Below are 17,332 nucleotides of genomic sequence, written 5' to 3' on the forward strand. Positions count from 1 at the left end.
CTTTGCTGAATGAGCTGCTGTTGACTGAGTTAAGACCACAAATGAATCCATTAATTATAAACTGTATCTGAGTTTATTCAAACCCCTAACCAAGCAGAACACGTTGTTGACTCCTTTGGGGGTACATCCCATTAAATTTAATGGGACACAGAAATATTAGACCCATATAGAAGGGTTGAACGTGGAAGACTGCACTAAACGCGTGCTTAGAATCATATCATCAGTCCTTTACAATGATGGGACTTTGGTCGCAGCGGGCACGTGGCGGCTTCCCGTTCCTCCTCCAAACGGGACAGGTCGCTCCCGATCATTCTATCCAAAGCCGCAGAACAGCTGCCCTCGACAAAGATGGCGGATTCCCAGCTGGCCTTCCCCGCACGGAAGGGAGGGGCGGGGCAGGGGAGGAGCCTTGCCCGTGACAAAAATGGCGGAAGAGCCTTTCAGGAACGCAGAACACGCAGGAACGCAGGTCAAGATGGCGGCTGAGCGGCGCGCGCATGCGCCCTGAGAGGCTCCGAGGTCGCCGGAGCGGCCTGACCGGGCAGGGGACGGCGAACCCGTCTTGGATCGGCCGAGAGAGGCTACGAAACGAGACGAAAAGGCGCTTTCCGTAAGGGCGGTGTGGGCGGGAAGAGGGGGGAGGCCCCGCCGGGGCTCTTGCGGATAGGCCTCAATGGCGTGTGTGTGTGTGGTGGGGGGACTGGCATCCCCAGTGCTTCTCCTGGTGGCCTTCAGTCCTTTCCTTAGCGCAGCCAGAACCTTCCCTCCCTTTCTCGGCGTTCGCCAGATGCGTGAAACGACGGGTCCCATTCTCTGCAGCGCCCTTCCGAGGCGTGGCACCATTGCGGCCACCCACCCGTACCCCCTGCGGAACCTGGGGCGATGGGATCTGTGGTCCGTGGAGCTGGTGCCTTTTCCGGACGTGGAGGGAGAAAGTGGACAAGCCATACGTTTCCCTTCCACGTGTGCCGTGCTCTGTTCTGTAATACAGTGTTTCTCAACCTTGGCAGCTTTAAGCTGTGTGGACTTCAACTCCCAGAATCCCCCAGCCAGCAACGGTTTCCCCAGTTCCCCAATGCTGGCTGGGGAATTCAGGCAGTTGAAGTCCACACAGCTTGAAGCTGCCAAGGTTGAGAACCACTGCTCTAATGTGTTGGGTGGGCAGTGGAGTGGCTTTGAGAGGATGCTCCAGGGCTGAGTCTGCAGGACCGCGATGCCCCTTGGATGGCTTGGTGAGATCTTTGCCCCAAAGCCTGGGAGCAACGGAAAAGTTTTACCTTGTTTGAAAGTCTTTTCAGCCACGTCTTCTTCTTTGGGCAGGTCCTTCACGATGTCCGAAGGAACTTCAGGCGGCGATCCCGAGAGTGCCAGGCCCGCACTTTCTGCTGCCAGAGGATTAATTGGGAGAAGGACTCCCGTGCCCATCTCACCAGGCCGCCTGCCCTCCATCCGCTCCCGAGATCTTACCCTTGGTGGCGTAAAAAAGGCAAGGGTCTCTTGTTGAGGAAGCATCTCGTAACAATATTTTCTCCCCACATTCCTGGGATGCAGTTAGCCAGTTTGGTGTGGTGGTGAAGGCACCAGGCTAGAAACCAGGAGACCGTGAGTTCTAGTCCTGGAGAAGACATCACGTTTTAGATCATATTTATACAGAAATATTGAAAATTCAAAAGGGTTCACAATTTTTTCAGCACCACTGTATCTTTGTTATTGGTCTATTTTGTTTTGTTTTTGGATATCTCTTGGAGTCATCAGATACCAGAGAATGTCAAACTGATTTTAAGTCCTTACACACGTGTACTGAAAAGTAAGGCCCATTGTGTTCCATCCCTGGCAGATGGGTAAGGCAGCCTTCCCCAACCTGGTGCTCCCCAGATGTTACATATCTGGGAAGGCACCTAGTTGGAAAGTGCTAGGGCATTGGATTGTAATTGTAGGAGAGGATTTGATATCAGCGCACCTTGGGTTCTCATCTATGTAAAAGCTATTTGATTACAAACATTTGTCCAAATTATGTCCTGATCTTTGTATTACTGTTTTAAATAGTAACAAATTGCTATAGAAACAATATTAAATGCTAATGAGGTTAAATATCTATTCTCGATCCCTGCTATTGGTGGGTGCCTTGTAGGTTTACAGGAAAGGTTTTCAGCTGTGTTTTAGGAACCCTAAAATTCCTTAGCTGCTTTAGGAGGGATTCTGGAAAATGAGGTTATCCACATCTGTAGAGCTTCATGCCCATGCACAAGTTTCCGAGAGGTTTGGAAGGGAGGAACTTAGCAGATCTAGCCAACAGCCTCTGTGGGTTAAGACCCCACTCTAGAATTTGCCTTTGGAATCTTCCGCAGGGCAAAGATTACAATATGTGAAAAGACAGAGATTAAAACAACCAACACAAAAATAAAAATAATCCATGTTGATTTTTGGAAGGACACTTTCAGAAGACTCTAAGAACGTCCCTTTGGGTAATCTGGCAGTTTAGTTCAATAGGATGATTGAAAATTAATAGCAGACATATTAACCAAAACAGAAGTCATGATTGTTTCCAGATGAAAGTGTTATGAAACATTAACTAAAATATTAATAATAGGAACATTTGGAAGGGTAGTTAGAGTCTGAAACTGGACTATCTGGCAGGAAGCTGTGAAGAAATTTGCACATGCTAATAATTTACTTCTGAAAAGAATTATTAAATACTGGAATCAATTTGCTAGATACCAGAATGTATGTTAGAGATTCTCTTCGATCCTCCTCCTTTTGATGTGAATGCAGAGAATAAAGAGGAGTGCCAAGAAATGGTAGCTGGAAAAATTCAGGTTTATTTTTTTTAGTATCACCCAGATATACTTTTAAGTGTGAAGGGCAGCATGACTGTTATGCCTCCTTAGAAATTATATAGGATCAGGGGAGGGGTGGCAATTGTGGAAGCCACATGGAACATTGATTTGGAGATTAAGAGATGCGGTGGGTGGAACAGTGTTGAAAAGTGGGTGGGGCTGAATCACATAGGCAAGCAAACCGTTCCCCCCACCCCAGGTTGGAGATAGAATTTTGGGACCCTTCTTTTACCTAAACTAGTGTTTCTCAACCTTGGCAACTTGAAGATGTGTGGACTTCAGCTCCCAGAATTCTCCCAGAATCCACACATCTCCCAGTTGCCAGGGTTGAGAAACACTGGACTGGAGAGTTGATAAATGAGTGATTTAGCTCAGAGAGAGTTCATCACCAAATCTCCATTCAGTAAAAACTAGAATAGTAAAGCTAAGCATACTGACTTTTAATTACAAGATGAGGCAACTTCTTTTCAAGAAAAGCAGGATCTCTTTAGTTCTATGTATTTGGCACAGATGTTTATCTGCGTGTTCACAGATAGCTCTAGTTGGCAAAACCTGTCCCGCTTTAATCATTATTGAGGTGGAGGAGCAAAGAGCTGTGAGGAATACTAACGATCATGGCAGGTGGGAAATTGCTGACTTTAGAGGTTTATTTCATTAAACATTGATCCCACCCTTGAGGCCAGTTTGGTAGCAGTTATGCCTATGAACTTCTAAAGAGAAGAAACAGGCTAAGAGTCTCAGGATTCTAAATGTCCCCTTTGCTTTTTTGAATTAGTTATGCAATAACCAAGCTATCTGGAGGATTATGAAATGGTTGTCTATGTCAAAGGTATTTGATCCTGTAGGTAAACACTGCATTTTTATTATATAAAGTGGTCAATTTTACTTGATGTCTTCTGATGCTCATATTCAAATATCTGGAGATGTTGATGTTTGTTCTGGAAAGAGATCAGAGAGAATATGTCAGTAATGGTTGAACTGAAAGCATAACTTGAAGCCAAAAGAGTTTAGTAGTGATGGTTTGTGGCCCCTAAATATTGAAACATTTTAAAAGACACATCTTTCTCCCAGCAGTACAACTGTAAATAATGCTAAAAATATCCTCGTTCCACAGAAATGTGAGAATCCCAAGTGTGTTTGTTTATTTTATTGTAAGCTACCTAAAGTCGCATCAAAGTGAGATGATTTTTGATAAATCAAATAAATGAATAAACAACTATTGGAGTTTCAATTTTAACGCGCTCTGTACTATGGGGAATGTCATAAACAAGACATTGTGCCTAATCCATGCTTGTTCTCTGTCTTTTTTTTTTTTTAGAAAACCTTTGCCCCGAACATAATTAGCAGGAAAATCAAAGAAGAGTAAGTTCCCTTTCAGTGCTGCTTTCATGGAGTGTATTAATATGAATGAATGGCTTAGTGAAGTGGTCAGTAAAGGGCTGAGAGGGCCTGTCCAGATGTGGGGGGTATCAGCCTCAACCTGAAGTTATCCTATGTGCAGGTTCATAGGGCTCGTTAAAGATCGCAGCTACACTAAAGCCTTCCCCTGTGGGCTACCTGCTGAGATCCTAAATTTTGAAGTTATTTGGACTGTTAATCAAACCGATAATTTTGCTGGGTGGTGAAGCTGGGCTTATTTGGTCAAAATTTGAAGTTGTTATTTGGGAAAAAATAAAGGTAGTTTAAAATCTCACTGCCCCCGCCCTCAAATTATAAAAGTATAGGTCTTTCACTGACGGTCTCTCTTTGGATAATGTAACTGTAGATTTTTATGCATGGATGGGGTGGGGGTCTATTATACTGTGTCCCTCATTTGCCCAGGCAACCAGTTGCCTATAAACAACTAAAACAGACCTTTAGAATGCCAGTCTCCAAAGTCTGTTTTGTTTTATCTTTTCATTTATATAGATTATTTCTTTTTCCTTTCTTTTCCTCCATATGAGCAGAATACATGTGAACTACCTTTTCCTCACAATATGACATCTTCAGTATGAAATTTTGTTGGCCATTTGCTCTTTCTGCATGTTTGAAAGAGGTTCAGTCATGGAGACCTTACAAAGCTACCGATGCAAAAGGGCTCAGGAAGCTCCTGAATATTTTGGAACCTTTAGGTCCTAAAGGCAGAGGCCTGTAACTCTCCTTGAGCAATTGATTCCATTTGTTCTGCTTTTCTTCAGGCCCAAAGAGGACCTTTCTGCCAAGAAAGAGAAGGACCGTGATCGAGATCGGCAGAGAGAATGTCACGGACGAGGCAGAGGGAGGCCAGAAGTCATTCAGTCGCATTCCATCTTCGAGCAAGGCCCGGCAGAAATGATGAGGAAGAAAGGTTGTGTGAATGAGAAGTAGGGGTGGGCCAATGGCTGGCGTTTGGGCTTTGACCTATTGTTTGAAATCACTGTGAACTCATCAGGTGTTCCTTGGGACTCCTAGCCTCACTGGTTCCCACCCCACCAGCTTCAGCATTACACAGGGTGGATCACAGTGGATCAGTAAAATAGGCTGGGGTCATTTGGTAAAATCAGAATTGATAGAGGGCTTTTAAGTAAGCTGTGACAAAGTATTTTGTGCATCTTGAGCATTGGTCTAGAAATCCTCAGCATCAGAGCTGGAGGCTGGCTGGGCAAGTCCATCAGAAATGGCAGGAGTGTTCGGTGTGGCTGTTTGGGAGTCGTTCGAGCCTCTTGATCCCAAGGAAGTGGACAAGGTTCTCTGTGACATCAACTCTGGCACCTACAGATTGCATTCCTATCTTTCTGGTTGGTGAAAGCTGCCAGAAGGTAACAGGAGGCTGGGGTAGGGACAGTACTTAAGTCATCCTGGGTTGAAGGGGTGGTGCTCCCCTACTCAAGAAGCTCTTGGTCAACCCAGCGATCTTGGACAACTGTTAGCCTGTCTCCAGCATGTCGTGTGAACATAGCTGTTCCACTGATCACAAATTAAGCATGCTGTTCTCCAGGATCCTCTTTTTCCTTATTCCTTCTTGCCTTTTCTTCTCTTTCCTTGTTTGTATAAACATGGACGCGTCCACTAGTGATTCTAGCCATGCTCTTTCGGCTTAATTGTAATGACGTGACTGGAGCAGGTGGCTTGACCGTCTTCTCAGCTGGCCATCATAAAGCTGTGTTATGAGATGTGCAACTTGCAATACTGCTATTTCTATGCAGGTACCTGGGATAAGTCTGTGGATATGTCTGACTTTGGCCCGTCCCACATCATCAACATAAAGAAAGAGAAGAGGGAGACAGATGAAGAGACTAAGAAGATCCTGCGCATGTTGGAGAAAGATGATGTGAGTTTGAGGATGGCCACATTTGGAAGAACAATCCATAAACCAAAAAGATGACGTGGACTTTATCATCATAGGACTCAACCCTCTAAGGCATTGGTGGGCAGTGTTGCTAGCTGGAGTTGAGGGCGTATATATTGAATTTGTTCTTTAAAATAGCAGTATTTCAGTTCATTGTAATCGGGCACCATTTTCACCCAGATGACCTTTTTCTGTTCGTTTTCTTTTTGCCAATAGTTGCTTCCCTGTCCCTTTGTGATCTCAGCTGTAGGAATGAAGGGGAGGTTTAGGAAGTTTGTACCTATGGAAACATTTCTCTACGTACTGATACATTGCCAGTTGTTGATGAAATACAGGCTAAACTCTTAAACACAAGATAACAAAACACAGTTCCTTTGTTTACATAACATGATATTCCCCCAACTGTTAGGGCTTGAAGTAGGAATGTGCAAAATGTTTACTCTCAAAACAGCTCAAGCACAACATTTCAGGAAATGTTTCGTTTTTAATTGCAAAATAAACTGTTTTGAACTTTGTGGTGAAACGTTTCAGACAAAGCTGTCTCAAACTCAGAAGGTTGTTCTGCATTTGCAGTGAGAGATTTTGCAAAGCTTTGTGCTGGGAACAGCATACATAGCTTGAAGTTAAGGAGCTATTCCCTCAACAAAGTAAGAGAGCATTCTCACCTGACACTGGGTCACAAACTTCCTCAACCCTATTTATTGGTTGGCTGGTTGGTTGGTTGGTTGGTTGGCTGGTTCATTCATTCATTCATTCATTCATTCATTCATTCATTCATTCATTCATTCATTCTAGAGGCTGCGTGACTCCAGATAACTTTGGATGGCTTCCATTATAAAGTAGGGACAATTAACAAAAAGACGCAGATCATAAGTGCCCAGAAAACAGGCTCATGAAATAGCATGTGAAATAGTTTCCAGGAATGGTTCTCATCTTTAACATGCATTTTTCACTCTCATTCTTTGGTCCCAGTTCCTGGATGACCCAGGCTTGAAAAATGACATTCGGAACAAGCCAGTTCAGCTGCCTCTGGCACATTCTGGTTGGCTTTTCAAGGAAGAAGGGGATGATCAAGAGGACGTCAAGCTATTGAACTCTAGCCATAAAGAGGAGGAGATGGAAATAGGTGTATCTTCAGTGAAAGGTAGGTGGCTCAAATTGACCTAGAGCAGATGAGTCACTAAATCAGCCTTTCTCAACCTTTTGACCCTGGAGGAACCCTTGAAATGTTTTTCAGGCCTTGGGGAACCCCAGCCCATTCAGGCTGAAATATAGGCCAAAAGTTACAACGTTATTATATTTGTTTCATGGGTAGGCCTGTATATATGGATTAATAGTGTTCTTAAACTGAAAATAAAGATTGAAACCTCTTTAATGTGAAGTTACCCAAATTTGAAATACTTTTTAAAATAAATCGTGATCTCCCAGGGAACCCCTGGTGACCTCTCATGGAACCCTAGGGTGCCATGGAACTCTGGTTGAGAAAGCCTGCACTAGATAATATAGGTAATACTATATAATACTATATAATAGATAGATAGAACCAGTTTGGTCTAGTGATTAAGGCACCAGGCTAGAAACCAGGAGTCTGGGAGTTCTAGTCCCGCCTTGGGCATGAAAGCCGGCTGGGTGACCTTGGGCCAGTCACCCTCTCTCAGCCCAACTCACCTGACAGGGTTGTTGTTGTGTGGACAATAGGAGGAGAAAGGAGTATTAGGTACGTTCCTTGCCTTGAGTAATTTATAAAAATAATAAAGGTGGGATTTTAAAAAAAACTTTAAAAAAAGATAAAGTGTGCATCTTGCAGCCCTGAAACTGCATAAGACTAGCCTGTTCCCTCTTAGCTTCCTGCAAGGAGAGTGGAGGTCGGGGGTGGCTTAGGAGGGGTTCTAAGACACACACGCACATGGCTGTAGTCATTTGGCGTTGGTTGATGGGTCTCACGGAAGCATGCGTGTGGTTGCTGTAGAAAATGGGATGCTGAGCAGCTGGACTTGTGCTCCAATTCCTCAAGGCAAAGAGCAGCCATGTTGCTGCTGCTGTGACAAAGAACAGTCCTGCTGTGCTTAGTCCACTTGTGGAACAAGTCATCTAAAGCATAGTCTTCCATGCCCGCCCTAGTGCATCTTGCAAGCTCTTAACACCGACTCCCAGCTTATTATAAAGGCAGCCCTTCGTCCTTCTGTATGTATGTAAAGGAAGGACTGCCCAGGCAGAAATCAGAAGCAAAGATGCCCCACTTCTCATCTCAGTTGGCTTCAGCTTGCAGGACACTGAGCTTGCAGCGTAGCTTTAGGACAACTCTGGTGATCCTGACTCTCTTGTCTAGTGAAAGAGGAGCCCCACGATGAAGAGGAGACGCCACTTGTCCAGGCTGCAGCGCCCACGAAAACCCCTCCTCCCTTCCCTCAGGATGTCTCCCTGGCGGAGCTGCTGCCAAGGTTGAGCCTCTCCAAGGAGGAAGAGCTGCTCTTCCTGCAGCTGCCGGACACGCTCCCGGGGCAGCCACCCACCCAGGACACCAAGCCGCTGAAGACGGAGGTGCAGAACGAGGATGGGCAGGTGGTGGTGATCAAGCAGGAGAAGAACCAGGTACTGCTCCTGTGGAAAGAAGCAGCAGGAATCTGCGGGCGATGCTGCAGTGTGGGTTGTTTTCCTGATGGCTGCAGTGGGGAGGTGGGAGAGCTGGAAGTCTGCCTGGTGGAAGCATTTGGCATTTCTTCTTTTTTTAAAAAACAGGGGTCTTGTGACGGAGTGTGAGGGCGACCTGAGAGGACAGAGGGAAGAGAGGCTGCCTGGGGAACGATCAGGTAAAAGGAAAGGGAGTCCAAGAGAGGGTGACTGTCCTGACAGCCAGGAAACACACTGAGACAGGGAACTGGTCTCTAATGTTTATTCCTCAGTGCTACGCATGCGCTTAACAGTCTGGATGGGAGCCCCCTGCTCGCCATCCTTACTCATGACATCGACTGTCTAAAGAAGAAACTTAGGAAGGACCTGCCCTGACCACTCAAGCGACAAAGAGGGCAGGCGAGAGATTTGTACTTTCAGACTTGCAATATTGTTGTCAGCCCTTCCAGGTAAGCCAGATAGGAAATGTGACCAGATGAGCTAATTCTACTTTATTGTAAGGCTACATTCACAGAATCTTGCAAGTCTGAAAGTCCAAATCTCCCGCCCTCCCTATTTATCACTTGACTGGTCAGGGTGGTTCTTTCCTAAGTTTCTTCTTCAGACCGTCGCCCTCTCTCAGACTCCCTTTCCTTTTATCTGATCGTTCCCAAGGCAGCCTCTCTTCCCTCTGTCCTCCAAGGTCGCCCTCACACTCCATCACAGGTGTAGCCCTGCAAATGTGTATTTGGAGATGTGATAGCAATGCTTCAGGAGACCGTAGAACCTAGAAGATTTCCCAAAGTTGCGTCTTTATCAGCAGCCCTGTAATTAGCAAAAGCTAGGGAAGCACACTCTAAGAAAAAAAAAATGAATTCTCCTGTTTTGCTTCTGTATCAATCTTGGCTCTCAGCTCGTCTTGTCCAGGCCCAGAAAATAGGATTGTAATTATTTTGGGGAAAACATTAAAAGGGAGAGCATAGAGGGAGCTTCCAAATGCGCTGACCTTGATTTCTTCCCAGCTCTTAAACTTGTCCCCTTCTGCTTTCCCAGGAGACCAAGGAGGCAGAGAACACCTGCACCCTGGGGGACCTCTCGGAAGGGCAGGTGGGGAAGCTGCTGATCCGCAAATCGGGAAAGGTGCAACTTGTCCTGGGCAGAGTGACTCTTGATGTGACCACAGGAACCCCATGTTCCTTTCTTCAGGTATGCCTTGCTCTTGCAGGTGGTCTCCCTTCAGAAACCACTTAAACTATGAAGCGTTCAGAGGCTGTGTGTTTGTGAACAGCAGTTGCAAAGAACAAGCAGCTAGGAAGGGGCTGGTATGCCGCATCTTCCCAAACGTTGCAGTCTAAATGTAGTTACAATGATTTGGAAAGACTTGTGTTCGTAGGTCTGGTCTTGGCTGTAATGACTTTCCCAGGGAAAGACTCTTTATGAATATGCCTAGTTGGGTCCCGTCTTCTCCCAACTGGCACCGGGTAATTCTGAGCTATCTGGAGGTTTTTGCACAGAACATCTGTTTAGGTGGACAGCTAGAAAATAGAGAGAAACCTCATACATGCAAATACCCTTTTCAAAAATGCAGTGCATTAGAGAGCGAGCAGCGATGTCAGCTCCTTGCTCAGGGTCAGCAGGGTGCCAAAACTGAGCCTGGGTCAGCAAGAAAAATGCCTGGAAGAACAGAGGCCTCTTCCTGTTTGGTGCCTGAAGTCAAGTTCATCGATAGGACCCAAAATGTACCCATTCTGGGTCAGCTAAAAAGGATGTTTCTGGGATTCCCATCAGAATGCCAGTCAATGGAGATTTTTGCTTTGTCCTTAAATGAATGGGAATTGTTTACATTTCTAAAGGGCCTTTATGTAGGGGAAATTGGCAGTTAGAACCCCTGGCTGAGATCTCCTCCTTAAGCGGCTCATGCTGGTGCTCGAAATCTGTTTCACAGAATCTGTGGCTTCCTCCGACTTGAAAAGGTTCCTTGATTAGGTCTGGATGCTTGCTTATTCTTTACTTTGAAGAGGCTTTGGAGTAATTGTTCTTTTCTCTTGGTCTTGCAAGGAGCTGGTGTCAGTCAGCATTGGGGACAATCGGAGTGGCGAGATGATTGTCCTGGGCCATGTGAAGCACAAGCTGGTTTGTGCTCCAGATTTTGAATCCTTGCTGGCATACAAGCATCGATAGAGCTGCTGCAGAGCTCCTTGCCAGAAGAGCTGGTTGTTCTGCCTAAACAACACTGATCTGGGCTCTCCAAAAGTGCCTGTTCCTCAGTTGATGAGATAGAGGCGTTTCTAAGAAGACCCTGCTAGAAGAGATTGGCTACATTGGAGGGAATGGGCCTGTCAGACATCTTGCTGGCTGAGGGCATCTGGAGCTATAGGATCTCTGGGGGCGGGGGAAAGGGTTCTCCTGGAAGCCGGAACCGAGGGCCTGTGGCATCCTTCCTCCCAGTTCCATATGGGACATGACTTGCACCCTTGTAACAACCTTAATGACTTAATTCTGTGCACACTCCCTGGTGATGTTATCTCAAAAGGGAGATTGGAAAGATGTGAGACTTGGAGCCAAGACTACCTGTTTAGCAGCTGTTTCCTGCAGACGATAGAGAAGATGTCACCATTCCAAACATTTGTAGGAGAGTACAGTGATGCCTTTTCTCTTTTACCTTCTGGATCTTACCTACCACACACTGCAATAGGATTAAAAGGCACAGGGTGAGAGGTTTGGGTGGACACATTCCCAAATAGTAGATTGTGTCTTCAGCAGAGAGATACCCCATACACCTCCGATGTCTAGACCAGCTCCATCAGGCACTTGGTGAAACTGGTTACTTTCATCCTATCCTTGAACAGCCAGGAAAAAACACCTGGTTGACAAGCTCTGCCGTTTCCCATGCTTATAATGCTGTGTGTGATAAAAGCAGGAAAGGGTTTCTTTTATAAACGTAGAAGGCAGAGAGGAACACACTCTCTTAATCCGGCTTTCATCGCTGTACCTGTTGTCCTTGATGAAGGATTCCTGCAGTGATGGTGGTGGCAGCTCCTCTGCCCCTGATCAAGGGGTCTATTTTGTCCATCAGAAAATCATATTCTGACTGTTACAGCCTTTAATTTGGGGAAGGAAGATGAGAGATGGTGCCAAAATCAATCAATCAATCTCACACACACACGCATGCATGCATGCACACCTATTGAGGAATTCAGTGGTCTGGTTTAAAATGGTTCTGCTTTCACACCCTACCTTGGGCTTGGTACATGATGGCAAGAAAGTTGTGATTTGCTTGTCATGCCTTGTTAAAGAGGACAGTTCAATGTTTAAAGATTTTTATAGAGCAGCAGTTAAAGTGTGTGTATTCTGCTTGGGTTTTTTTTTTTTCATCTAGAGCAACTGGGAAATTATAAATCAGAGAAGGCAGCTGGTGGTAGTATGGAGTACAAATATTAATTCTCTGTTGAAACGTTCTTTCAGCTGGGTACCTTTATTTGATCTTTGTCAAGTAAAGTTGGAGAGAGCAACGATTCAGTGGCCAGGCTGATGCCATTTACTTATCATCTGTATATCTGTAACTAAAAGTGGACTAGAATGATTCTACAACTTCGTGTACAGTCCAAGGGATTGGAACTCTGTTGTGCTCTGAAGTTATGTGAGATAAGGACACAGGAAAGACATTTTCCCCTCACACGTCGCTGGAAACCCAGGCAGTACAATTAAGATTCTGCAAATTCCGCATAGATAAACAACAACACAAGGCAGCGTGTTAACCAACTGCAAATATTAATTGATTGAAAGTGGCAGAATGTGGGGCTCAGAGAGGTGGGAGAGCAGCTTTTGGACAGTGGGGATACAGATATTTTGTGATAACTGGGAAATCTATTTTCTATCTATATACTACTAAAACTCTCGTGTCTGTTTAATGCTGTAACCTTTAACTGGGCCAAATGGTCCATCGTAGGGCAACAATTTTTGAACCAAGGTACCTCAAATGGGCTAACTTACAGGATGCGTCCAAAATCCAGGACCCGTGACTCCCGTGGAATAGAATTTTGGCAAATTGTATAGAACATTTTATGACATAAATATTAGCATAAAACATTTTATGACATAATACAAAATGTCATAAAACATTTCCTGTGGTCAACTCCTGATGTTTGACTGTGCTACACAGTTCAGTATGAATGACATGGGCTATTTTCAAGGCAGATACGTTTCTGAGTATCTCCCTGAATTTTTAAGAACTTTTCCAGCAAAGGCAGTACATTAGAAACTGCCATTGTTGAAAGTATTGAGGAATCTCGTAAGGAAATAGTTCTGAAATGATGATGCAACAGGTTCTGGGTTGTCTAATTATGTAATAACAAGTAGGAGAAATTGGTGACTGGAGCAGAAACTCGGACCCCAAAAGTGCCTGCCCCAGTTGCTTATAAAGAAATCCTGAGAAGGTATTACATGGACCTTCTCTACCTTTCAGAATGAGAAACCTGCTGGGGTTTTTTTGATTGCAGAAGGCTATATTAATATATTTCCCATTAGACCTCCATGCTTCCTGAGACAGCATGTGCATTGAAGTCTAACACAGCTGGAGGAAACCAGGCTGGGAAAGGCTGCTTTAGTAGAAATACCACATTTTGCAATTCATGCAGCCGAGAAACCTGTGTCCTTTACGGGCTTTCTCTATGCCTCTGCAGATATTTTCATTGATATTTGGCCATGAGAACTTTGTTTCCTTGAGGGAAGAGCCTTAAGGGACAGTGTCCAGGGACTGCTTTTTATTTTAAGCCAAGGAGGAAAGGTTCAATAAAATAGCCGAGCTGGCACAGTTGTAGAATTACGCCATTTTCCCTTACAAAGTCCCATTTATTTATTACATTTTAAACTGCCCATCAGCAATAAGCCTTAGTGGATGTGCAGAGTAGAAGCAAGCAAATTACAGAGAGAACAAGATTATAGATTGGAAAATAACTGTATTTTTGGAAATCTCTGTAAACTTTTTAAGAAAGCCTACTAATCAAAACAGGTGGCAATATCAAAAATAGAAATGGAAGCAGCCAGGAATGAATTTAGAAGTATTAGCATATGTAGAAGCAGAGGAGTGACCTGCAAATGTGTCCTTGGGGAGACGGGATGTAAGGCTGTGGTGGGACTGAACTGCAGGATATGTTAATATGGGAATCTAGAAGATTGTCTTGAGTAGATCCGTGGCAGCACCTAGAAAACACACAGGATTGCTGAGGATGGCATAGGTGAGCAGTGCTGTAAAGGTAAGCAGGTTCAAGCTCTTCCTGGAAAGATGCAAATGTGAACCAGTCATTAGTAGGACCTTCTTGGAGTATTTCCAGAGAGCTGCTACTGCCTCCAGGAGCTGTAGATGGGGGTCGATTCTAATTCTGGTGCTCATTCTCTACTTACGAAAGATGAAGCTTAAGATCATCAGGTCTGAAACATCAGTCCCACTAGCCTTGGACTTTTTTAGAAGTTACCAGGATTTATCTTTCCTGCATGCCCCTCAACAGGATGGAAAGAAAAATGCCATCCCTTGCAAGCTGGACTAGTAAAAGAGCGGCCTGTAGCTGACAGGATGGTAGAAGCTTGTAGCGTGTCTATTGGTGTAAATGGTCCTTGATGTACTTTGCTGTCTGGAAAGCTTTCAGATTCAGTGTCCCTCCCTGAATCCCCTTCATACCAATGAGGATTAGGCAAATAGGATTAACCAGGACCACCGTGACAGCTTGGGTGTGGTTGTCCTCGTCACCATAGTAGAGCTTGGTTCGGAGGTCCATGGTATGCTGTTGGCCGTCAGTATACAGGTTGTCTCGTATGACCAGACACTTGTGGCCGCCCAGAGTCAACCCCTGAGTGAGGAGGATGTTTCTGTTCCTACCAAGGAGAGCTTGGATTTCCGGTTTGGTCATTTTGGCCAAGATGCCGCCTTGGCAGGCACGTAAGACCTGCTGTTGCGCTATAGAGATGACTGCAGCATCCCAGCACAGCCCATCTCTCATGAAATTGTTGATACACCCTTGCCAAGCAGTCATTTGGTGGTTTGGGGAGTGTTGCATTTAAAGGTGCCTTGTAGCTGCTTTGGGAAAATCCAGGTCTCCTTTTTAGGGGCAGGCCAATTTGGCTCTTCTGTAACCTCACTTTTGGTTGGTTGGTGTCTGGGGAATCTATTTTCTCTTTGTTGCTCAGTATACGTGGCCCTGAGAAGATGAAATATTTTAGGCTAAAACAAAATGAAGATGTTGATGGCTGCTTACTGAATGTACTTCCAGGCACTGTCGATGTACATATCTCAAAAATAACTTGCAATCAGGTTTTGGGACACATCCTTCAGCAGTTACCTTGATCTCTCTCAGCAGTAGTCTTGGATACAACTACTTAGGTTTCTTTCATGGGTTCCAAGCTCATCACTCTAGAACCCTGATGGCACTACATGCTTTTCTTGTGATACCATAATGCACCTCTTCCTGGAGGAGTCCATACAGCTCAGTTTGCTTTATGTGGATGGATGTCCCCTTCTGATGGACTTACCCATCAAAAGATGAATATCCCACCATACGTTAGCTAATGATCATAGTTTGTGTTCACATCTGATGGGACGTGAGTTACAAAATTATCCTTTTCATTCAGAAGACTTAGAATCAAGGCTAGTTCTGTCAAAATACCATGCAAGGGTATTGGGGCCGTGATTATTGGAGATCCCACGTGGAGGCTATGAAGCAAGTTTGGGTTCCTGATTGCCTATTAATTGCTGCTGTTGAGATTTTAACGGCAGTTGGTTTACTGTTTCTTCATTTTGTTATTTCTTTATTATAGGCCACCCAGAGTTGCATTGTTCAAGTTGGGTGGCCCTGTAAATTTCATAAATAAATAAATATGCATGCGTGCATGCATGCATGTGTGCATGCATGCATTTTGAAGAGCACATTTGCCTGGACCAAGTTCTACTGTGCTGCATCTTACCACCAGAGTTCCCTAGCTGATTTCTAAAGTGGAATCCAGAATTCAGGACAGCTTCTATGATGGTATTTTTAATTCATGATTCCTGTTTCAATGGCTCTTTGGGAGGCTTTTGGTGTTTTTAATGGGTTGGGCTCACGCCCCAAAGGAATTCTTGCAATGAGTCTTCCCAGGCTGATCACCCGAATGCAAGAGTTGCAGGCACATTGGCACACTATACTCTGCAGAAACCTGGAATTTGGCAGCCTTCCATCTGCAGAGCAGGCCATGAATTTCAGGCAAAAAGGCAACAGGTGCTCTAAACTTCCAGGCCATGCTCCACTTATAACATCAAAAGCATTCTGACCAGGAGAGGGCAGCAAACAGCAACAAATGCAGCTCACATACAGTGCTTGGCAATAGAAGAAAAAGGCTTAGGAGGAAGTCAAGTATTACCCATGTACCTACAACTTCTCATTTTCTGCTACTTGAGAACAAGTAAGTGACCTGCACCTACCCTTAACCTCTTTTCTGGGCTCTCCAGAGCCATCTCTGACCACCTTTTCAGAAAGCGGTTTGCATGATTTCCTGCATTTTGAAATGGAAAATCCTCAAATACTGAATTGTAAGCCCTGAAATAGTCTTAACATAGTTTAAGAACTAATCCCCAAATAAAGAACTGAGATACGGCCACATGCCATTTCATTTTCTCTGAATGCTTTTGGCAACTTAGTGGAGGCTGGAGATTTTATTAACTATGATGCTGGCTGGTGGCCTGTTAAATTGTGGTTTCTGGTTGCAAAAAACAGGAACAGTGATTGGAACATTTAACCTGGGTCTAGAAAAGTGGACTCCCCAAAACTTAGTGGGCATTTTCTAAGAAATATAAACTAAGACTAATAGAAATTAGGAACACTATGAACTTACACTAAGTCACAATACAAGGGAGACTTTAATAAGTAATCAGCTTAAGATTGAAGCCTCTAATTATTTTTTAATGTGAGTTGTAGTGTCCTTTTTCAATGTTTCACCCAACTTTGGATGAAAAAGTAAAACAAAATTGTTTGTAACATTGTCATCCTAAATTGTAATTAACATCAATAGAAAGTTTTTTCTTTCTCTTTTCTGTCCTCAGTCTTCTAAGCTATTTAAACAATAGAATATTAATAATTTTAAACATCATACAAATATCAATGCATGGAAACAACACAATGTACTAAGATTTATAACAACATAATAAAAAGGGGGGGAATTTATGAACTTTCCAAGTGATTGCATATGAAAAATGCTAAATGGGAAATCCCCTCTCAGTAAAGTAAGATTTATCTGCCTAGATTATATGTTAGCCTTTCTGAGTTGCTGCCGGTCCATTGCCTACATGTAGTCCTCACTTAATGATCATTTGTTTAGTGACCATTCGTTTAGTGATGGTGCTGAAAAACCCGACTTACAACCGGTCTTCACACTTAGGACTGTCATGGTATCCCCGCAGACATGTGATCACAATTTGGGCACTTGGCAACCAGTTCACATTTATGACTGTTGCAGCATCCCATGGTCATGTGATCACCATTTTCAACCTTCCTGACTGACTTCTGGCAAGCAAAATCAATGGGGAACTGCATGATTCACTTAATGCCCATGT

The 17,332-nt window shown here is 44.3% G+C and overlaps 1 protein-coding gene across 1 annotated transcript; it reads left to right on the forward strand.

The window, feature by feature from the left end:
* The first annotated feature begins 513 nt into the window (after positions 1–513).
* POLR3D (RNA polymerase III subunit D) lies at positions 514–12,337 on the forward strand. Its single transcript, XM_063311510.1, has 9 exons — positions 514–610; positions 1,321–1,486; positions 4,156–4,199; positions 5,015–5,163; positions 6,002–6,126; positions 7,117–7,288; positions 8,474–8,736; positions 9,808–9,960; positions 10,813–12,337. Exons 2-9 carry the CDS (start codon positions 1,331–1,333, stop codon positions 10,933–10,935), a joined length of 1,185 nt encoding a protein of 394 aa, XP_063167580.1. The 5' UTR covers positions 514–610; positions 1,321–1,330; the 3' UTR covers positions 10,936–12,337.
* The last annotated feature ends 4,995 nt before the right edge of the window (positions 12,338–17,332 follow it).

Source organism: Candoia aspera, chromosome 9 (genome assembly GCF_035149785.1).
Source record: "Candoia aspera isolate rCanAsp1 chromosome 9, rCanAsp1.hap2, whole genome shotgun sequence".
Lineage (NCBI taxonomy): Eukaryota > Metazoa > Chordata > Lepidosauria > Squamata > Boidae > Candoia > Candoia aspera.